Source organism: Manis javanica, chromosome 5, assembly GCF_040802235.1.
Source record: "Manis javanica isolate MJ-LG chromosome 5, MJ_LKY, whole genome shotgun sequence".
Lineage (NCBI taxonomy): Eukaryota > Metazoa > Chordata > Mammalia > Pholidota > Manidae > Manis > Manis javanica.
In genome coordinates this window covers 59,821,838-59,846,054 of record NC_133160.1, presented here as the reverse complement: position 1 = coordinate 59,846,054, position 24,217 = coordinate 59,821,838, and the positions used below count along the sequence as shown (strand labels likewise).

The 24,217-nt window shown below is 32.2% G+C and overlaps 1 protein-coding gene across 1 annotated transcript in view; it reads left to right on the top strand.

Annotated features, from left to right (window-relative positions):
* PCDH10 (protocadherin 10) overlaps window positions 1–15,001 on the top strand; it is a 43,459-nt gene extending 28,458 nt beyond the window's left edge. The window contains exon 5 of the mRNA XM_036990782.2: window positions 9,714–15,001. Within this exon, the coding sequence (XP_036846677.2) occupies window positions 9,714–9,733 (20 nt within the window). The 3' untranslated portion in view covers window positions 9,734–15,001. The remainder of the gene's footprint in view (window positions 1–9,713) is intronic.
* The last annotated feature ends 9,216 nt before the right edge of the window (window positions 15,002–24,217 follow it).

Genomic DNA, 24,217 nt, shown 5'->3' with positions numbered 1-24,217 from the left:
TGACCTTTGACCTCTTAAAATACACATTAAGAGTCATAATTAAAATTGTCTCTGTGTCATCAATGTTTCTGTGAGCTGCAGACCAATGTTCTTAGGGTGAAGTTTACTTGTGACTGTCTCTCTATGAAAGAATAAATGCAGAAGTAATATTTTATTAAAAAAAGATTTGGTTTCACAGTTACAAAGTGAATTTAATATTAGTCTATGATCATTATCTGCCCCTGTTCTTTCTTTGTTAAAATCTGTGGGAAAAAAATCTCCCCTACTTTTCTATAGTCTCCTAGCTTTTATTGCTGCTGACACTATTTGAGGCAAGGGATGGCATCACTTCTTTGAGTAGCTCGTTTCACCACTTTTTCTTTCACTATTATCCTTAGAATTATCAGCCACCAAACACCCAAGCAGTCATATGACTGCAAAACACTTTGTTATATGTGCAAGATTTAGGGTGATGGGATGCTAACTATTTCCAGATATGTAAAGTCTGGACTCTCCTGGGCAATTTGAGGAGGCACATACATATTTTCCTTTGCAGTCTCCAAACTCAGTCCTTTCTGCCTAGCTCATCAAAACTAATGAAGACCCCTCAACTTTTCCATCTGTATTCTACATAAAATAATTAGAGTAGTTATTTATATTTACAGACATTTGACTTCAATAATCTCTTTAAAAACTTTGAGATGCTCTCTGTTGCAGCCATGATAATGTTCACATTTTTTCTAGCTTTAATTTTTTTGTATTTAAACCCTGACTACACATTTTGCTTCATATTGTTCAATGATTGCTAGTTTCTTGATACACCATTTTTTCTAGGCCTTTGTACTTTGACACATTCTATTCTTCTTCTGAAATGCTCTCTCATCTGCAGTACTACTCCTCACTGCATCTGCTTGGCCATCTCTTATTCATCAATCAAGACAATTCATTTTACCTCTAATGGTAAGCTTTTCCAGACAATGGGCTATATACATTCTCCTTATAACTTCCCACAGATTTTATACATGATTGCTGTATTTAAAATACCTTGTAAAACAATAATTTCCCCATTGGACAGTTAAATCTCTTAGAATTCATGTGCATTCATTTTAGCACCTGAGGTCCCAGAACTTTAGAGCAAAGCAAAGCCCCCGTAAATGCTAGACTGCATTAATGGATCGGCAGATGAAACATCCTAAAACCAGGGAAGGAAGTGCATTTTTTTCTCTTCAGTTATTTAGGTATCTTCCCAACTTACATAAATTAATATGATTATATTATCTCTAAATGCCAAAACAACCAACCAAAAAACAACCACCCCCAAAACTATAACCATTTCCACTTTTAACACACTCTTTTCTGGATTTAAATATCTTTCAATCTTACATGATGTCCACCTTCTTTTTATTCTGGCTTTAACTACACTAGTTATTTTATTCTTTTTTTCTGATTGGTCTCTTTAAACAACTCCTTAAGCTTCACATTTCACCATTACCAACTGCCAATTTTACTATTTCTTAACAATGGTTTATCACATATAATTTACAAACATACATTTAAACATTCAGCAAATACAGGGTAATCATAAACATGAACATACATGGAGTCCATTAGAGATACATGAATATGGGCAGGAGGTTGTTAATATACAGGGTAAATGGGGCTAGAGAGATAATCTGACTTATCTTTAGGTTTCTGAGGTTTTCATACAACAGTCTTTAAGTCTTTTGTATTTTTACTCATCTTCATATTGCATAAATTATTATCAAGATTTTTTTCTTAGATATTGAATGTTTTCTATGGCATTGTATCAACTAATGAATCTCTCATGCTTTTTTAAAATAACACAAAATTAGGTTTTTTTGCAAGAACTTTATTATGAGGTATGTTAGTAGGTTTTTACATTTGTCTTACTTTAATAATGATGTAAATATGTTATATATAAATACACATTGTCAACACTATTTAAACAGAATCTCTTATTGGCCCAAACAAAGGTTAATTATTTAAAATTTGAAATTTTTCTTTGATTTGTTGTGATGCTTTTCATAGATAGTAAGTGTATAACATGACTTTTACTTCTGTTTACTTTATTATATGATCAAATACTTGCAGTAATTAATATGAACCCTAACCAAACACAAAGTTTAAAGTACTGGAATCTCATAATAAAATAATTCAAGGATCAAAATCCTGCCATTTAATTAGAACATAACTAAAATTATTTTTACTTTATCAAGTATAGTATAATCTTATTTCAACAATTTAGCATTTTTGTGATTTTACTAAAGCTGAATTTGATTCACTGCTTATCAATTTTCAAATCTCTAATCATCTGATGATTGAATTGTAAGAATAAGAAGGAGGTGGTTTAATGAGCTTTTAGGATATAACTAAAATTAAAATGCACACTTATGCTTAGATTTTAGAATAAATAATTAAAATTATGTAATTATATAAAGAAGATTTTATCTAATGTGCTGCATCTATCTCACAGAAATAAAGGCTTCACTCAAACCAAGGTTAAAATTTAGCCATACTACAAAAAAAAAGCAATTTAAATAACAATTAAGATTGTATTGCATGTATGACAATCAGGCAATTAATCATTAAATATGAATTTATATTTTAGATCACTGAATTTTATTTATCTCCTTTTGAATTTGAAACCAGTTTAAATTGAATTTTTTTGACATTTTAATTTTAAATCATTTTTTATAGAAATACATAGAGGAGCTATGACATGAATCTACAGTGTTACAAAATAATTACAAAATATAGTGTTACATTTTTTTAGAAAACACAATATAGCATTTGCCTCAGTGGTAATGTCATCTGTGCTCTATGAAGCAGATGCCTTGAGGATAGGGTTGTCAGGTTTAACAAAAAAATTGTGACACCCAAATATTGCATGGGATATATGCATAATCAAAAATTATTCCTTGTTTATCTGAAATTTAAATGTTACTGGGCACCCTGTATTTTATCTGACAACCCTGATAGAGGGGTTGTTAAAGCCTGTAGTCTTGGGTCTCCTAACCTACTTTAGTATAGAGGTGTTTGTCTCAATGCAGAAAAAAGTATCCAGAAGACTTTATCCTGAAAAACAGCTTTCACTTTTTAGTGTGTTAGCATTTCAACCCCCTCTGAGCCTGTAAGTCCTGTTTTTAGTCTGCTGTTTGCTTTGACATAGAAGCAACTGAATTATGTCAGGGGAAATCAGATCAAGTATATTAAATAAATAGCCACACTTCTACACAGTTTCTAAATTGTGTTTGTTATGTGTGTTTTGTTTGAAAATAAACTTGTGTAAATTGTGTTACAAGTATTTTATTTACCAACCCAGAATGTTTTTCACTTATTTCCTTATGGCTTCATCATCTAAGGTTGTAGTTAATTATTTTGAAATCTATACGAATGTAACATCCCTATAATTCTAGGAACAGCCAATCCCATTCAGACATTTTCCATGCCTTCTGCTTGAAATTAATGCTAATTTCAACCTTACAGGGAAGTAACTAATTTGATCTCCTTTTAATGTTGTTTTGAAGGAAACTACTTGAAATGCCACTATCTAAATGTCAGTAAATATAATCAGCCCCATATTTCTCAAAGAAAATAAAAGGAATCACAAATTTTTTAAAGGAACATAGGAATATCTTGCTAGGATTTTAGATACACAAAATAATGGTATTTGTCTAATTTAAGTGAAACTATCCTTTGCCATTATTAAAGTAAGGTATAATTGAGTGGATTGTCTTCCAAAGAAATATCAAAGGTATTTCTCTATTGCCAATGCAAAATATGCGATTTTTCAAATAGTTCTGGAAGAAATCACAGTTACCATGTTTTAGTTGATTATGATAAAGTATTCCAGGAAAAAATTTCAGTGATATTGTAAACATGCAGAGCAATATGTGTTACAGTTCCATTTCCTAAATATATGACAATACAGTTTCGGCGCATTTAAAAAATATTTCAGTCTCCTAACTTGATTTTAAGATACCAGTGAGAGAAGGAAGTATTGTTTATGAAAGAGAGAGTGGTATAGCCGCCAAAGTGTCCTGGATAAGGTCATGTTCTATTATTTTTTTCCCCTCAGGGAAAATTTGTCCAAGGAATAATTTTCAACATTCCTAGATAAATCTGGAATAGATCCATCCCTTCAATCTGTAAAAATCAATTCAAGTACATTGTCATAACAGTTCTTTTTAGCAAATAATTTAAAAGTTTAATTTTTTCATGTTTAAAAAACAGGTGTTTAGAATATTAATAATTCTTTCTCTAGATGGAGAAGTTATGCATGGTTACTGTGCTTTTAGATACATTACTCAAATCAATTCGGATAATGATAATAAAATGCATTGTCTGATTAAAGGAGATGATATACTATCATTGGATTTTGATGTAATTCTCAAAGCACTCTTAATTAATATAATTTATTAGAGATAAAGAATTTTAAACTAAATAAAATTGAGTTACTATAATTACATCTGTCCTGTTAAAAATATCTGTGGTAGTTGACACGGTTGCGGTAACCCACAGAATAGGTCCTTCCTGGTAAGCCAGTTGTAAATACACTATCACCTTTGTGACAGGTAATTTTAAATTACACATGCACACAAACAACATATACTGTATATAGAAATTTCTATAAGCCTATGGATCTTCTATCTAGAAGAAATCCATGATGGTTCAGAGAACTCAGTACCTCGTACAAAGGTGTGTGTGGGTAACAGTATATTGTCATATTTGTGGATTGTCCTATGGACAAATAAATAGAAGCTCCTATTTGCAAGGCTGGTAAATCTTTTACTTAACAATAAAATTTAGTTTAAAAGGAAACTCGGAGCAATACTAAATTCTGAAATTTTCACTGGTAGTAAATTCAGGGCTTTGCACAGTGGCTCCACTTCACTTGATCTCAAAGGTACAGTCCAGCTTATAAAATAAATTTCTTTACTGCCCACATCATTCTTAGTGAGAAAATGAGGCCCAATTCATTTTTAATCCATAGCCTCAAATTGGTGTTAAAATGTCTATGAAGAGAATATTATCCTCACGCATCTTTTCTTCTCTCTTAGAAATGATACCTTTTACACAGTAATTGATACACATTTCCACTCAATAAAACAATTGCCAATGTCATCTCTTAAAATACCCATAGATTTACCTTTTAATCTAAAAAACATTTCTTAATTGCAGATTTTATTGTAAGCACTACATATACGTACAGACTAAACTAAAAATAAATACTTGCCTTTATTATGTATGTATTTATTTCTTGAATGGTCTGAAGGATTGAGTCATTTATTTCACAAAGTTTCCTTTTTAAAAGACTAATCAAGTTTATAAGTGTGAACCACCTCCTCTAAATGAATTCTTGTTGTCTAGGTGTATTCTATAGTCCCTTAGCTCTGTCAAGCTAGAATACAGAGGAATACTGTTTGATGAAAGGAAAAAAGGAAGTGTAACGTGTGCAAATTATGAAATAAATATAAGAACTCAAGTTTATGGTTCCCTAAGCTATTCTTATTATTAGACAGAAAGAAAATACATATTATACTAACAGAAGACTTTTAATTTTTATAATTCATAATAAATTACGCATAATGGCATATACACATATTTTTAATTTAAAATATTTTCATGGAGGAAAATATTTACAATATGAACAATACACAGTTATGTTTTTAAAAAGTAAAAGCAAATTTAAGTGTGTTCAAGTGAGAAGATAAAGAACCAGCAGGGACCCACATTTTATAGTTAACACTACTACACTCATTTCTGGACTTTAGGGTTAAACAGAAAAAAAATCATTATAGATATTTTTAAAGAGAATCCCCCAAAATGGTTGAAGGGTTGAAGGATAAGATAGAAGAAAGTTAAAATAATTGATTATTCAACTGGACAGATCTCTAATGGAGGCTTGCTTTTAAACGATCTTTCAGTTTATGCTATGCTCTTACACAGGGAACAAAGAGCAGATGTTTCTGATTTCTTCAAGAGGTAATGGGCTTAAACTTGTATCTAGATTCACTTTAAATATAAAGAAGTGTCCTGACTGTGAGGCTCATGAAACATTTGAGTGAGCTCTGGAGTTGGTTGCTGATCTCAGCCTCGGAAGTTTTTCAGTGTAGTGGGGAGTCTCAATTATATGAGATGTTTGAAGGCTCTTCTTTCTTTCTGTTGCAGAAATAGATTAGATTATTTCACAAGGTTTATTTACTGTTTTTGTTTCTGTGGTGTTTACTGTCATAAAATATAAAAGGTATTTTTCATCCTACTATCTATGCAAGTAGAAGAATTTGAATATTCAAATTATTAAATTGCTATTTTAATATACAAAGTTATTTTCACCTGGTTATTATTATACTATTATACATGGTATAAGCAGGCTATCAGTTCTGATTTTTTTGTACTCTTACAGTCATTATTCTTAAGTTGTTAATCAGAATTTTTTAATGTTCACAATTAAATATTGTATTTCATAAATTACTAAAGGCAATAACAGGATTCCATAATATAAAGGAAAATGTGCATCATAGAACTTTCATTAAAATTATATATATATGCTAAATATATACATGCATATATATATGTTAAGTATATATGGACATATATAAGCTAAATTCTAAGAAGGCAGATACTTGAATATCTGTTTTCCATTAGGACTGTTTTTTCATCTGTAGTTCAGACAGTAGGATAAATATCTTAAACGTAACATATCTATGACTCACTATGAAGAATAAACATAATGAAGGAAGAAATAGAGGCAAAAAGGAATACTAACAACCCTTTTCCTATAACTTTTGATTTGACTGAAAAGAAAATCTTTCATTCATATCAAGTGACCAATTCCCTACACGTGCTGATGAATAGGTAGGGCAAAAAAATGCATTTGTGAAATGAAAAAAAAAAGTAGAAATTCTCCAAGTATGCTTAGAAAATTCTAAAATATATATAAAGTACATCAGAAAGCATAGATATTCAATGTATTTGACCCATTCTCTCCAGCCTGAAAAGCTTCACAAAAGCATAGCAATAATAGTTAGCACTATGGAATAACTCCTCGGCACTGACTAAAATGTAAGAATATTGCTTTTTAAAAAAAATAGCATTTGTGTGTTTACTTATCTAACATTAACATACACAGCTCCCAAAGGATAATGATTATGAAGTATTCAAATTCACCTCTTAAAAGCTTTGAAATAAAATGTATGTGACTGTAATTTTAGCAATAATATAGTATTCCATTTTCTCTAGTTCATCTGGTGATACTTAACATTTGGGAAATTAATTTCTGAAATGGAGGAAATCATCCCTCCCTATTCTAATTTGTTCTGACCTTTAACCTCAGCCCTTAAACTTGTCCTATTCAGATTTGCTTTCCTGAAATAACATATAGATGGGAGGAGATAAATTTACTGAAAGGTGATTATATTATTCATACAACTACTGAAATAAGTGTGCTTTAAATAAAAGCAGCACACATACAATTGTAAGCAGTAAAGTATGCCTTTTAAGCTTATCTAATATTTAAGGTATTGAATATAATTGTGCTAAACTTCTGTGTTCTTGCACCTGTGAACCATTTAATGCCACAATTTCTTTTTATATTCTGATGAAATCAAATGAACATATAATATCTATGCTAATAGATTTTCCTTCAAGTAGTCTTTTAACATAATTAGAAATATTTTACTGATTTAAACATGTGTTAGGCTGATTTCTGCATTAGACTAAGATGTAGCTTCTCAGTGTCTTCATTTTTTTCACATAATGAATTAATTTATAGGCGAGTATAGGTCATTCCTGAGTTTCTTTTTTACCTGAATTACTAGAATGTATTTCCTATAAATCAGTATTTTATGATTGATAGCATGTAAAGAAAAAACTTCATCCTGTAAATAATATCTCCAATTTCCTTTGAAAAAGAAAAGTTATATTATTTGTAGGTTGATCAGATTTCCTGGGTTGTCCAGGGTAGAACCAGATGATGTCTTGAGTAACTATTACTAGGGCTTCTTTTCACACAGTTGTTTAATTTGAATAATAAGTTATTTGATTACTGTAACAATTTGTTCCAATTCATTTTGTAAACATTAATTTTTATGGCAGCTATTATAATTTATTGCAGAATTCTAAATTCTGGTTGGCATAAACAAAAAGTCTTTGAATCATTTATACTTTAGTTTACCATGAAACGGAATTTGAATACAAGGGCATAGGAAAATAAGATTTGATTATTTTCAAAGAGCAAATTTTCTACTCGCTAAAGAATATTCTTCATAGCATTGTGACTAGGTAAGTCATAATAGCTACTATGTAGTCCTACGTTGTAGCTAACTCAATTTATAATTCATTATATTGTATATTACAAAACAAAATGTTTTCATTATTTTCAATCTTGTTACTACATATCTTATATAAATATATATTCAATGTATATATATATATTAATTTTCACTTTAATTTCTGCCAAAGGTAATGCCTGAGTTTTATAATTTTATAATTATTAATTGATGCACAATTTGTAATTTTAATTGATGTCTCTCTGCTAGAAGGTGAACCACTAGCTTGATGGTCTTGTGAGAAATTCAGTTTCTGAGGAAAAATAAATGAGAGAATCAGAGAAAATAAACTAAGAAAAACATATGAGAGATAATCTACTTGATTCAGAGTATAAATACCACGGAAGCAGTATTACACAACGTTTTCACATTTGTGTAAAAAAACAAAATAAAACAAAACAACGGATATTCACCAGATTGAAGGAACTCTATTATCCTTAGTACAGTTGTTAATTTTTAATGTGATGATATATATGTGATTTTTATCACAGTTGCGCTCTCTTACTACATGTTTATTATACATCTATTTATGCCAGATACCCACCTCGGGGATGCCGTTTCTGTTCTCATTGTAATTACCATAGAAATTACAAAAATTATGGATGGGTGAGAAGAAGTAACCATTATCACTATAAATAAATAAAATGCTTAAAATCATAAAATCTGAATGATTATCTTTGAACATTGTACTTCATAATTCAATATATTTTATAAGAATAGACCAAATTCAGTAATATCTTTTTCTCCCCTCCACCTTTACCCTCTTTATGAGAGAACAGTTCCCTTTAAGGGGTAAATTTACATTGTTTTTTATTTTGCAGGCCATAAAAATTTATTTTTTATATAATTTGAAATTGGGATAAAATAAGCCTAAAACATATGAATTGTCCTTTAATTTCTTAACTGCATAAATCCTTTCTGCTGTATATGTTTTTATTATATATTGATTTCACATATATAACTTTTAAGATTATTAAATTAAATATATACTGTTATTCATAGATATTCTAAAGACTTGTTCTAGAAATGTAAAGGGCCACACATATTTCTCCATACTCTGATCATACATACATAATGAAGTGGACACATTGTTTTGTATGTAAACTTAAAAAGTTGATCTCCATAAAATTGGTGGTTGATATGTAAAGTATACATTTCCCATGCAAAATCAGTTTTTGAAAGTGTCAAAACTGTCATTTTCAGAAAGCCAAACAACAGAATGACTGGGACTATTAGAAATCAAGGTAACACTGAAATATTTTGACGCTGGTATGGGAATACAACTTGTTTCCAGTTATTTTTTATTCTCTTACAGTTTGTACAATTCTAAACTCCAAAACTCAAGCTCTATTTCTTAAGAGTATTTTTCTTTCTTTTTCACAGCACGGAAAAGGATATGCTAGTCAATTCTACAGGACTTAACCTGAAGCAGCATGATTTGCACAAAGTCGACCAACAAAAGCATCAACTTTTCAACTTCATTATCTTGGCCATCCAGTTAGTCGTGTGTACCTGAGTATTAGACCGCCGGAGTCACCATGGCCAGTTATGGGACCTAATTGCTCTCAGCAGGCCTGAGAAATGAGTTGAAAGTGCAGAACTGTAGAAACTTTAGAGGCAACTGATTTTGCCTCTCCGATCAGTGTGTGCCTGTTTACAGCACTATATATCTTTCTCTCTCCAAATGTCACTGAGCCCTTTAGATGTTTATATTCACCACGAGAAGCCAGTCATAAAGATAAAGGAAATTTGTGCATTATAAATGCAATATCACTGTTTTAAAATTGACTGTTTTATATTATTTTTGTGTGATCAAGTGTTCCCCAAACTATTCTAACTTTACAACAGAGATTGTGATTCTGTTCTTTTCACCTGTGGGTTATAAAAAATGTTGTATTCTGAAGACCCACAAAATATCAAAGACATTCTGTAGTTTATACACCGTGTGGCAAAGTGTTTACTGTACTATTTCAAAGCTTCTAAATAAATATAAAATATATATATATTATATTATATAATTTTCCTAAAATATGGTACAACTCAGTTGGTTTTTAAATGGATTCATATGGTCCACATCATACAATAAAATAAAAGGCAATTCAGGGTCCCAAAGATAAACTTACTAAGAAAAAGTAATCATTAATAGTTTCCTCCCAATTTTCATATTTTATTCAATCCTGTTTTTCCTTGTTTAAAAGAAAATGAAGCTCTAAGCTACAAAATTTTGTCAAGAACTTCTACTAAATTTTCAATGCCAAAGATATAGCTGTCGATGTTATCAGAGGAGCACCAGACATGTACTATCAAAATATCTAATAATCTAATTATTTCGATTCTATTTCTATGGCTTTGAATTTAGAATCACTTAAAACTTTTATAAAGAATCTATAAATTCACCTGTATTTGTTGTTAGAAACAAATGAACAAACTCTGGGTGTCTGTACATTTTGTGGTGTAAAATATGTAATTGAAATTACTATTTTAAGAAGTCCTCGATCATATAACTCACACAGAATTTTATTTTACATAGTTTTATGTAGTTTTGTGACTCAGTAACACATGAATATAAAATCTATTTATAACTCTATATGAATATATAGAGATATATAAATATATGATCTGGTAAAGAATAACTAAAAGACATAAAAGATCTCTAAATTTAAAATAAATTTAAAAAATTTGGAGATAGAAACATGGTACATTATTGCTTTAGTATTATCTTACATGTGAAAATTTTATGGCTTAAATGTAGTCAGTGTTTTATTAATGAGAAAATAATCCATGAGTGAGCTTTGAAAAGTTAAGGCTATATTTTATGTCAGCAAGGTTAATGATTAAATTCAGTAAGATGTATTTTCCTTTCTTTTACATAAATTTTTTTTCTACTGTTGTTTAGTGCTTGTTGAAACACAACTAAGAGAAGGAAAAAATCAGAGAATGTGAGATAATCTGAGTAAAAAACAATTGCCACAGCTCTCCTTTGAAAATGCTTTCACATTACATTTAAATGTTTGCCCAATTCAAATTACAGATCTGTTTTGAAATATCTCCCTTAATATTTAACTAATCTTACATCCAGTGATAGTTTGAGTCTTTCTATGTTATAAAACAGCACACTAAAACATAACACATAAATGTTTTTCACCTAAATTTTTTGTCATTTAAATGGGTATATTTTCCTTAGATTTAACATTAAAATACATACATATATTCATGAGTCCTTGATGTGTATATTTTGAGTGATATCTTGGTATTACTCATTTACTTACCAATTATCGTATTTATATGTCATGTAATATGTGTAATGTTCCAATCTTTTGGGGCTCCTTTAAAAATATGTGAAGCTAATCCATCATGTTTGACACAAAAAGCACATACATTCATTAAATACAACAGTAACATTTTCTCAAACTTTTGGCATTACTACATTCATATTTGAAACGATAAATTATTTTTAGTAAGGCGATGTTTTTATGTAATTTAAATGGAAAATGTCTATTTATTTTAATTGCTTTTTGAACAAGAAAATCATTTTCTTGTTGAATCACTGTTTTAATTAAAACCCTTCATTTATCATTTTACAATTATGGGTGAAAATACACATCCATCTGCCTCATTACATGCATTGAAAATAAGGCCATACTCACTTCATATATAATAGCTATATTAATTCATTTGACTTAAATAAATTTTCTTTATTTAGCCCTTAATATCATTGTATATATCTCCCTTGAACAAACTTCTGATATGATATATGTATTAGTTTTTTTATATATCATGGTAGCCAGTTATACTGATTTGCATTTTAATCTTAAATTTTATTATCAATCTACAAAAAGGAAAGAAAGACAAAACTTTTACCTAATTTGTGGGACAGATACAATTATTTAAACATAAAGTATTAACTGGTTTGGTTATTAATATATTCTCTGTTGCATCCAGAAGAAGTCAGAAGTTACAACAGTGTGAATGTATGATTTTAGTAAGTTGGCTAAAAGGGAGACTGAAAAATGGAAAATTGCAACCAACTAAACCTAAAAAGGTTTACAAACATTTATTAGATTAGTATGCAAAAGAATTATAGAATAGCTTTTCTATTTAATGTAGTCATCCTAATATCCAAGCTTTCATAATTTTATACATTTCAAAGAGAAGTAATATTTAAATTATTACTATTTCATCAGGAAATTATTTCCGAAAAGAATAATCATGACATTTACTCCTTGTTAACACGGTTAGTTTTAGAGTAGTAAGAAGTCAAAATATTTTCCTGTGGAAACAGTGTTAATGTTTCAAAGGTATGTCAAACGACAATTTTAGAAATATTTTACCCACATAAAATTCTAATTTTTAACTTGTGAATATAATTTTGTGAAATCATCTTAAATCAATATTTCAATGCCACATCAGAATTACTTTACAGACAATATCACTTTAAGTGTATCATCTTTCTTGGGAAATATTAAGGAAATATGTGTTTTATTTTGTGACGATATTAAATGCAATGCCTTTATCAAACATTGCAAATTAAGTACTGTAGTAGAAGACTTAAATATTTTAATTACTTAGTCTCCTGTTTCAGTTCTTACAGTGTAACCATTTGCTCTCAGATCTTCTGTAATGTAAAAACCTCCTGCTTCTCCAATAAGAGGGAAAAGAAATCTAAACAATTCTTGACATAAATTTTAGTAACTGTATATTAACTGTGCCATTTTACCTTCCAAAAGTTATTTACTGGAGTAAAGTTAATCTTTAATACAATTACTCAGAATATTGGAAATGTTAAGCAGGATAAAGAAAATTATTCATGTTACTGACTGATAATGGCATTGTTATTTGTCATCGCATGTGGTTTTCTTCCTTCCCCTCGTATTTCTATGTGTGCTTTTAATACCCAAGGAACTCGAAAGTCCCTAAAACATTGGTATATTTGATAATTTTTCTGAAAATCTTATATTTTTCTTATTCCAATTTCTTGGGTTCTTTATCTTTTTCAACCCTAATTTTATAGTGGTAAAGGCTTTGCACTTAACATCCTTTTTATTTTCCTTTTTAACAAGGAAAAACAGAAAATGACAAAATTCCATATTTTTTATGCCATGGAGTAGTAAAATTATTTTATATATTGTTAGCACTTCAAGGAATATCCCTCTACTAGGTCAAACAAAATCCTTATACAGTACTTTGTGAAACTACCGTTCAATAGTGTTCTTTTTTTTTCTTCTGAAACGGCATAGACTTTAGATTATAACATTCTATGAGAATGCCCAGAGATGGGTGCCGCCAGAGTATTGCAGGCAATAATATGACTAACATTCTAATACCTTTAGTGTGCATGCATGTATTTCTAACCACTGTTATTTTTCAAGTATTTGTAAAATTAGAAGAATCACTCTTATTTCTTGAAAACTTGTCACATGCTTAGTTTGAAGTTTTATACTCCAGATGTTCTTGAGTTGCATGAAAACATTGCATTACTTATGCAAAAATACAAAATTTTCATGAGACTCAAAAATTTCTGAACGATAGAACTCAGACTTCAGTACATCCATACATCCTTGAGCTGAAAGTCAGCAGGGAATTTCAGCTCCAAACACATTTTTGAGACAATTATCTGTAAGTGAAAACAGGGTATTATAACAAAAGATGAGTTTAAATCTTAACTATAGTGTTTGTTACTGTGACTGCTATAATAATACATAAGTAAATGAGTGTAAATGTAATATTTTATTTTATACTGCTGTATACATATGAAATAAATAAAATTAGGATACATATTATGCCATTTTTCCATGCATGGGTCTTCCACTGACGCCTGTCGGAGCTTTGAATAAAAATCAGTGGCAAAATATGGCCCTAAGTTTAAAAACAACTAATGCTGATTTAGTAATTTTAGTCTTAATATAACAGGTCTAAGGGGACATCTGTTCAAAACTGAGTCTCGTTTGAAGCAACATATGCTAGGTTTAAAGGATTTCACTATATTTGTAATTTTGAAAGTAAGCATTTAGTTCCATATGATTTTCATGATACCCACAATGAATATTTTAAATATATATTTTTCCACCTTATGCTCTATTTTCTTTTCTTTTTTATTTGTAGTAATACCAAGGGTCTACAAAGATTAACATAGTGGTTGTATATGGGATATGAATGCCTTCAAACACTAAAAGAAAAAAAATTTATCTAAAATTTTAGAAATAAATTAATTCACATTTAAAATTGATGGATACAAAAGAAAAAATAAAATTCATATGGGTATCATTTTCCAAGAAGAAAATATGAATTAACTATAGCATAATTTTTTATAATGTAAAAATAATCTGAGTAAAATTTACAGAAATTTAATTTCTGAAATAGCAAAAAGGTAATAGAAGGAATTTCTTTATTCTCATATGTGGTTTGTATAACTGATTTTATTAAGTTCAGACTACACATATCTGGACATGGGTTCATTTTATGAAGCAATAGGAAGAGGACTAGGTATTTTTGTTGCTCTGAACATGTATAAAGCTAACCCTATCGTGGGAAAGAACTAAACAAAGTATACAGGAATGATAGTTGCCAATGAAATGTTAACTGCAAGTTACTTGGTTCCCCTAGATCTGTAACTCTTATCATTGACTTTTCCCCTTTCTGAGAATCAATCATGGATTCTGCTACTTAACCAAGATTATGAATGTTTGGAGGTAAAAGCTACATTTTATTAGATTACAAATAAGTATCACAGCCCAAAAATAAGGGGAGATAATAATGCATGGTAATAACTACCTTCAGTAAAATTCTAGTTTGCTTTGGGAAACAAAGAAATTATAGGGGAATATTAAATAATTAAATGATCATAATTTGTGGTCAAAATCCAACAGCTGGTGGCAAGAGTAATTCAATGTATTAATGCAATAACATAAAAACAAAAGTAAATAAATAGAATAGGAAAAAAGTAGAATAGAAAAGTATGAATACACATCATTTATGGTAAAAGCAAACACTTCTTTGTGGAACATTTTTTCAGATACATGTGTGAAATAGGTCACAACGTGAAATATATTTCTTATTATGAATCATTGCCAAAATGCTTGAAAATCCCTGTACCACATGACTTGTATTTAAAATGTAAACTTATTCAATGCTGTTGAAAGTCAGGGAAGATATTTTCAAAAAGTTACTTCACATTTGAATCTCTCTAATTTTTACCTTTGTAAAATATAGAGGAATACATTTAGTTGTAGAAGTTTTGTGAGAATTAGGAGAACTGGTATATGTGAAATGTACAGCATAATGCTGATACACATTAAGTGGTATATTTTATCATTAATATTATTTTTCATCACTTCATCATGATTCTTGGTTACCAGAAGTATGGAATATAGTCTTCAAATCAAAATAATTATTTTCTCAAAATTTCAGATTGTTTTCGAGCTGTCTTTAAACAGTGCAAATTTCAAATCCTCAAGATGAAAACAGACTTGCCTTTGGTATTCACCCATGAGCTCAGTTCATCATTGCCTCTCTATTGGTGGTATGGAGTTCAGGAAATAAAACTCACAATGTTGAGTTCCAGTCATCTCCTTCAAGTTATGGAGTTCAGGAAATAAAACTCACAATGTTGAGTTCCAGTCAAACTCCTTTTTTGCAATTCTCAAATAACCCTCTACTCCTACTATTGAAACATATATATGTATGATTGCACTAGGACAGATTTACCTGATTTTTTTCCCTTGATCCCAATGTGCTTTCTGAATATCTTTCTATTTCCATGCAAATAAATGTTTGGTGGAGTTACTGCATGTTTGACAGAATCATATTTTTTTGCGAATGACAAATTACAAAGGTAAATTTGGTCAGTGTTACCTAACAAAAATTCAACTCAGTAAATTTTAAGGATCTAATTGGCTTTATTGAATAATTGTTGAATTGGGCAGTATCCTGTCCAGCTAGTAAGTAGAAAGAATCTCTAAAGGGCTGCAGGAAGGAAAAGGTTTTTAAAGACAGGAAAAGGAAGTCATAAACAAACAAATGTAAAGTATTATTTCCACCAAGGTCACTTCCCTTTCAATGACAAACATATTTTATTAGGTGGAGTATACCTTACTGGTGCAGATCAGGAAATTTCCCATTGACCTGTTAAGACAACAGTCCTGGGGGAGATTGAAACTGCAATTAGTCTAGGTATGAGGTCCTGGTTTGGTGACATGGGCCTAGCACAGGGGACTCCATTTTGGGCATGTGGTTTTCTTTTTTAACAATTGCCTACTTTTGATTAGACTCTCAGCCTGACTGACAGATGAAATCCAAACTTCATTTGTGCCACTCTCTGGTACTGCTCACAGCTTTTATAGTTCATTTGCATCATATCCATAGGTCATGACTCTTTGCTTAACCCCTGTGGCATTCACAGATTCTGGGTTCATAATCCTTAAATCAGTTACTCTCTTCAATTCTTTTCTGTGTTCCAGTGTTAGAGAGACATTTTCTTGGTGTTCAGCAGCTGTGAATAAGTAAGGTTTTGAGAAGACTAGAATGCACCAGGGAGATTATTATGTTTACAATGAACAGGATAATTCCCAATGTTTGGAGTGCCCTTTGGACCCTTGGTGCCCAAGACCCAAACCAATCAAAGTCAAATAAGTCAAAGGAAGACCTTGCTGAAGGAGTCACCTTTTATAAGCCAAGTGGCTTGCTCAGTAATCTTAATGTAACTGAGTTTCAACTTCCCCAGAAGTGTTATTCACATGCAGCAGGTGGTACTGGCCACAGCACAAACTCCTGTTAGCTCAGCTAAAAAGATAATAAAAGTCTATCCTGTTGTCAAGAACAGCCTTGGCCAGAGAGTCTAAGGATATTTGGTTAGCTATTGTCACAGGAACGGATTTTGCAATATCTTTAAGAGTCCATGGATTTTGCATTATTTTTAAGAGTTTCTGGTCATATTCTCATTTATATTCACTTCTAACCAGGGAACTATGGCTCTTGCAAAGGAAATTAATCTTGGATCATGAATGTTTTCTGATAGGTCTCTTCTAACTCAACAATGTGAATCTGGGCGAACTGAACAATGAGATGCCTTAGTTTATTTGCGGGAAAGTTAGGGGCACAGTTAGATCACCAAAGAGGTATTGCTCAGCTATGTGCCAGCTATCTAGGCATTCATAGATTCAAGAAGAATGATAACCACCACAGACAAATATGAACCCTATCAGGGCACAAACCATTCCTGTTCAGGAGGTACTGCTAAGGGACTTATTCACAGGGGTTACTGCATTTACCCATTCAAGCCAGGGTTGTCAGCACATATGGGAAGAAAATCTCCTAACCTGAAATAAAGAGTAATTCTAAATACTTTATTAAGATAGATGTAGATCAGTTCTAGATAATCATAAGAATGTGGTACTTACACTAAGTTTTACACAGGTATTTGTATCTAATTGTGTAAGTACAGTTATAATTGGAGAAAGGGATTAGTCACTGGATATTCTGGCCATAAAAGTCGAACTAAGTAAGAAATTTCCAAGGGGAGAGACCAGAGTTGACAGTGACATAGGGATTAGAAGAGAAGTTGGTCACAAGGAAGACCAGCAGGTCTCTAGCATCATAGAAAGATAGGATTTTTTTATGACAAATCCAGCAGTCTGAAAGGTGAACCCTCTTTGTAAGTGGCCTAACAGAGGAGGGTGTTCTCTTTTTAGACTCATATCAGAGTCAAGGATAGAAAGAGATGAAAATAAATTTTCATGTTCAGTTAAAGCATGAAGTCTACCTGGCATCTTGGGTGTAAGCATTCTACCTCAAAGTCAGATACTTTTCTTCCTCCATAATTTTATTCAGAGGTCTCCAGAGACTATAAAGGACCCAATGTTAAGTGGAACCTTCTTTAGCTGTGAGATGTGTATCTTCTGGTTTTACAACAATGTCAGTGGCCATGAGTACTTGGTAATGTCCCTTCCAATGGGCATTGAGGGTTGTCTTCCTCTGATGATGTTTCCAGAATATCCAGTCACCAGGCTGTAATTATGACCAATTGGATCCTTAGAGTTAGTATCCAGGAAGCCCTTTACCCTGTCAGTAGGTGTTAGCATAGGACATTAAAGGCTAACAATAGCTGGTTTTACTTATATGAAACACAAGGGAATCAGCAGAAAGCTGTATACCAGTGGACTCTTCATCCAGTGACTGTCTTATGTGGAGTGAATTTGTTTCCCAAAGAGTGTATTGTAAATAGTCTGTATGATCAGAGACAATATCATAGGCCAAGGGATTTTCAGCAAGTTTAGAGATATAATCTAGAAGATCCCATTGGTTTTCTTGACCATGCCTGAGATTTAGGGTGATAGGCATGGTGAAAATTCCAAGTTAGCAACATTTTCATTAAGGCTCGTATGATTCATCCAGTGAAGCGGGTGCCTGTGGAAGGTACATCCTGAGTGGGAAACACACTTCCTCATAATTTCTTTGCACTGTAAGGGCATCAGCTTTGTGGCAGGGGACAGATTAAACCCATCCAGAAAACCTACGTACAATAAGTACATATTGATAACCCGTACTAAATGATAGTTGAATGAAGTCCAGCTGCAGGTGCTCCAGATTTCCAGGGACTGGAGGTCTAAGACATCTGAAGACAATCATAGCTTTTTCAGGATTATGGACCTGGCAGATTAGTCATTGATGGTAAACTCTTCTCACAGTTCTATGGAAGTTTCCCCACCAATGTCAGTTTATAATTTGAGTCATCTTAAATGCACCACAGTGGGAGAAGGAATGCAAAAGCCCAAAACTGGAATTTATCAGGGAGCTGGGAAGAGCCAAATCATCATCTTGTGTTTCCCATAGCCCCAGCAGTTAAATCTACAACCAATTTTGCCCCTCTTATGGGCAAAAGCAGACTGTTGCCATGTTATAAGGACATCAGAATGGCAAAAGTTTGGCAACAGACACCATTTTCTGCCCAAGCATGGTGGGCTTCATCCTCATGTGCTGCAGCCTTTATAGGCTCTCCTGTTGCTGTCTTTGCATGAAAGACAGTTGGGGCATCTCCCTGGTACTCAGGTTCAGTCCTTTCAGTGTGGGCCTTAGTGTTGATGATAGCAATTTCATAAGATAAAGGAATGGCAGTAAGAAGATTGTTTACTTGTCCATTTTTTGATTGGGGTCCCAGAGGACATATGAAAATCCCTTTGTTTCCATAACATTCAAAATTATTGGCAACCCCAAAGACATACTAGTTGTCAGTGTAAATGTTAACAGATTGTCGTGATAACTGGCATGCACTGATAAGGGCATGGAGCTCTGCTTGTTGGATTGGCTGAGACTGTGGGTGATTCTCCCTTTCAAGTAATTCATAATGGGTAGAAATAGCATAACCAGCTTGAAAATTCCCTTCTTTATTTCTACAGTAAAGAGCCATCAACAAACAGGAGTAAATCAGGATTAGTTGAAGGAGTGTCTTATAATCAGCAGTATTCAGTATCTACCCAATAGAATGCTTTTTGTCCTAGCGGTTCTTCTACTTGTAGACTTCTTAAAGGTGTCATTTCTTAGCTTGTCAGGTCTGTTCTCTAAAACTGTCCTTGGGCTGTTCAAAAAAAATTTTTTTAATCCTCTTTTCTCTTTAATTAATCAAAAGTTTCACTTCTTTGTCATGAAAACTAGGTTTTAAATATATTACTTAAATAATGCAGTTCATATTAATCTGTGACTAAATTAATGTTTCTAAAGGAGCATTTATATTTTAAAGGAAATATATTAATCCATGTAAAAACTTGTGTGGATAAAGATACTTTTTGTTTTGCTTCCTTGTACTTGTTTACTTTTCTTTGAGAGCAGTTGATGATCATTGGGTAACTTCTCAATCAATCTCTTTGGGAGTAAGGAACATTTAATTAACATTGCAGTCACCTACTCTAGGACACAATCCCCGTCCCCTTCTTCCCTTTATCATTGTGACTGACTCTTAGTCATAAAAAAGGTTAGAAAACAAATTTTGGCATCATCAGATGCATGAACCTTAAACTGAATTTTATTTTCAAAGTGTGAGAGTTTTCCTATTCTTAGCTGTGTTTCTTAATAATGAAGTAAATGACCAATTTCAAAGTTTTCTGGTAATATATTTTTCTCAGAGTTGATATCTGTGTGTGTGTGAGCTCATGCAAAGGTATTAAACAACATGACAGACTCATACGGAGGAATACGTCAAGAGAATCATCTTACAGGTAAATACATATATTCTGTGCCCTTCTATTAATTAGTCTTTAGAAAGTAACCATACCTCATTGAAGGAAATAATATTTGATCTTCAACAAACTGACTTGGGCTTTTCTATACTTGAACAGTCAAAGATCAATTTCTTTGACATTGTGTGAAAACCTTTCTTATTACTAGGCTATTTACTGCAAATAGATAGCACAATGGTTATAATAAAATATATAAAGTTGGATTAAAGAGAGAAAGTGAGAAATGAGAGAGAAAAAAGAAAGATAGAGAATGCAATTATTATCTTGTTTCATTCTCCAATAAAGTGTAACAGACTGAAAAGCCATTTTGATGTTTGAAGTTCATATAATCATATACATATGTAAGTTAAGACAAGGAAAAAAGCAATGAAAATAAATGATGGTTGAGTAATTCCAGTTCAAATATGACAAATAATGAAGCAAAATGATAAAATATTCCCTAGGAATAAGTAAAAAAGAGAGGAGATACATATTATTTAAAAATATACTAATACCGTATCATTGAGATGACTGTATATGCTTGATTATATCCATTGTTTCTTTGATAAATATGTATGGATTTACATGACAATGTTTGCAAATACCACACAGTTCAAAGGTGTCTCAATGATCCTAAAAAAACTTACAATTATAGGGACCAGAACAGGAAGAAAATTAGAAATACCATTAACAGAGGTTAATACAGTAAGCATGAGGTTTACTACATTTGCTACCTAAGTGGAAACTAAACTGCATTATATTTTACTATTTTCAGAGAACTTTGATTCTTATATCAAATGAGTATCTCACTACTGTTTTCTACTTTATTCTCTGTGTAAAAATTAAAAATTATTATTACTATTTAAATATATATCTTACATTAAATTTTTTCATTAATTAAGTATGTTTATTTGGAAATAATTCTATGAATATATATTATGTAAATTATAAGTACTTTTAAAGGCTTTTTTTCCTCTGTTCAACTTTGGCTAGTATACATGCCAAAAGCAGTTTTAACTAATTTTAAAAGGATACAGATTAAGTCAATTCTTTTAACTTTTTTTGTGATACATGTATGATACTACGTAATGAAGAGAGAGAAGTATAACTAAAATAAACAAAAGACACAATAATTGTAAAAAACTTATTTACTTATCTCTCTTTTCCATCTGAGATCAAATAATGTTTTCAGCACACTGTTTTGAAAAATTTACACCACCTTCATGGTGTTTGATTTGTATTCATCAACTACCATCTAAACTCTATTAGCAATTAATCTTGTTTTCTATTACTTTTTTAAATGGACCCAACAGAATAATAGACTTTCAGTGAAGAAAAGGGCCTTGAAAATATTCTGGTCCTCATCGTAGCTATGAAAAAGAAGGGACAAATAGGCACCAACTGATGGAAGGACCTACCCATAAATCTAATACTTACCCAAACCTTTTCTCTTGACTTGGAATTCTCAACCTGTGCCAGGCTGTTTCCAGTCTCTGTATCTTATTTTAACTTGAAACCTAGAAATAAAAAATATTTAAAAATACATAAATAAGTTACAGTTTCTACAACTTCATTTTATATTTTAGAATTACATTGCTCTCCCACATGGTCATCCCTGAAGATGATTCTCATGTATAAAGCACCATGCAGTTTGGCCTAAGAAACTAAAGACAGTTCTGACTGTCCTTTTATGATTTACATTTTGAATAAGTGTTTTAAATTATGCATTTTTATTCCTTTTAACAACATATTATGTTAGCATAATATAAGCAAAAGTAGAGTCAAATAAATATGAGTAATCTCCCAGAAAAATCATATTTAACAAACAGCTACTGCAGCAAAGAATAGGTCTGAATTACCTAACTTTATAAAATCATCATCATCCCACCTAATAAATACACCCAATTTAGCTCAACTTACTTCAACTAATTTAGTTAAATACTGAAAGAAAAATAAGATAAGTAAAGGGTTGTTTTAATGACAAACTGTTTACCCTGCTGATGAGGGAGAGATTTGCCCTTAGGTTATGGGGAAGTTCTTCCTGGGTCCTACTGGAGAATGTGGTTGGCTTGCTTGGGTTCAGTGGGGCTGGAAGGGAAATGAAACCTCATTACTTAAGAAGAAACTGTAAGTGGTCCCGTGATAAGGAGAGATGCTTGGTTACAAGAACTTACTTTGCAGAGAAGAATGAAGAAGGTGAGGATGGGCCATTTGATGCACTCCTGGTTATGACAGATGTCAAGATAGCATATAATGTTTTACCTTAATTTTAGTCCTTATATTCTAATTCACTCCTTGATGCCTTGACATCAGTTTTTACTTTGGTTATGAATTGAGATTTCTAGGGACCAGATGGGTCTCTCCAGGATGTGAAGAAGGCAACTGACCAGGAGGATGAGGGTGTAACAAGAAAAACAAGTATTTTGATTTGCTGCCTAACCATTTCACAGTATGGTACACAGGGTCTGGACATTTAAACAAGGACCTGCGTTTAGGATTCCTGCCATGATTACAAGTTTGCTTTCCGGAGGTACCTTTTAAAAAAACCACTTAGAGATAAGCTCACAAAAAGTAAGTGACCTCTGCCTCACCCACCCTGTAGTAATAGGCGCTTGTTACCATGTTCTTTATCTCCTGTTTACTTAGGATCTGGGGCAGAGGATTTCCCTTTCCTTGGCTCATTGCTCCACTTCCCCACCCTGCCTCTCCCACACCTCACTCCAGGGATTTGTAAGCAATAAACCTTATGACTTCACTCCTTCGTGAGGGTGTATTGAAACTGCACCTTCAATTAAAATGACCCTGGGAGTTTTCACTTTCCCAAAGTGGGAGCTCAGATGCTGAGGGAGCTTGTTGCTGACTCTATGGGTGGCTTGTGCCTCTTTATTCAGCAGGTCATAATTTGTATATTTTTAATTTAATATACTAGCTATGGGCCCCTAACCACAGAGGGCCACAGAGGTCAAAAGCATGAACTTTAGAGACACTCCCTTTATGACCAGTAAAGGAAATCAAGGAACCTTGTATGGCATTAAATAGTGACTTACCAAAGGTTTTCAGCTCCACGCAAATTCACTATGGATTCAATGTGACCAAAGAAAGGATAGTAAAATATTCTTGGGGTGAAAGGGTTATACCCAACTTTATTTCCATGGTGGCAGGTCAACCACTAAAATCCCTTTCACTCAAGAGTGAGTCCGCATGCAGCAAGCCCGTCTCTGCTCTGGGCCTCTCCACCCTCACAGCCATCCTCTAGACCTCTGTATTCAGCACTGCCACCTCTCCAACCTTTGCTCTGCTCTCCTGCAGCCTTGCAGCCATGCCACCATGTCACCCAGAACACTGGGTAGAGCTCTTTATATAGAGTCAATAACAATGTATTGCCCATGTATGTGTGTAGTGAGCTAGCCCACCAGGGCCAGGTGAGAATCTTGGCCACAGGAACTTTTATTTTATCCACAAAAAGGAACTGTATGCCCCCAGGAGATGTGAAGTTAGACTAATCTTTGCACGTGGAGATAACGGGGAGGCAATTTTCTCTTTTTAGAATTCTTTGAGGGTGGCCAATATGCCTCTTAATTAAACTGGTTTCCTGAGGTCTACAGAGGACCTGTAAGTTGCTTTGAATATCTTCTTCAAGAGTTCAATATTGTCTACTTTTTTAAGTGAAATGAATGCCTT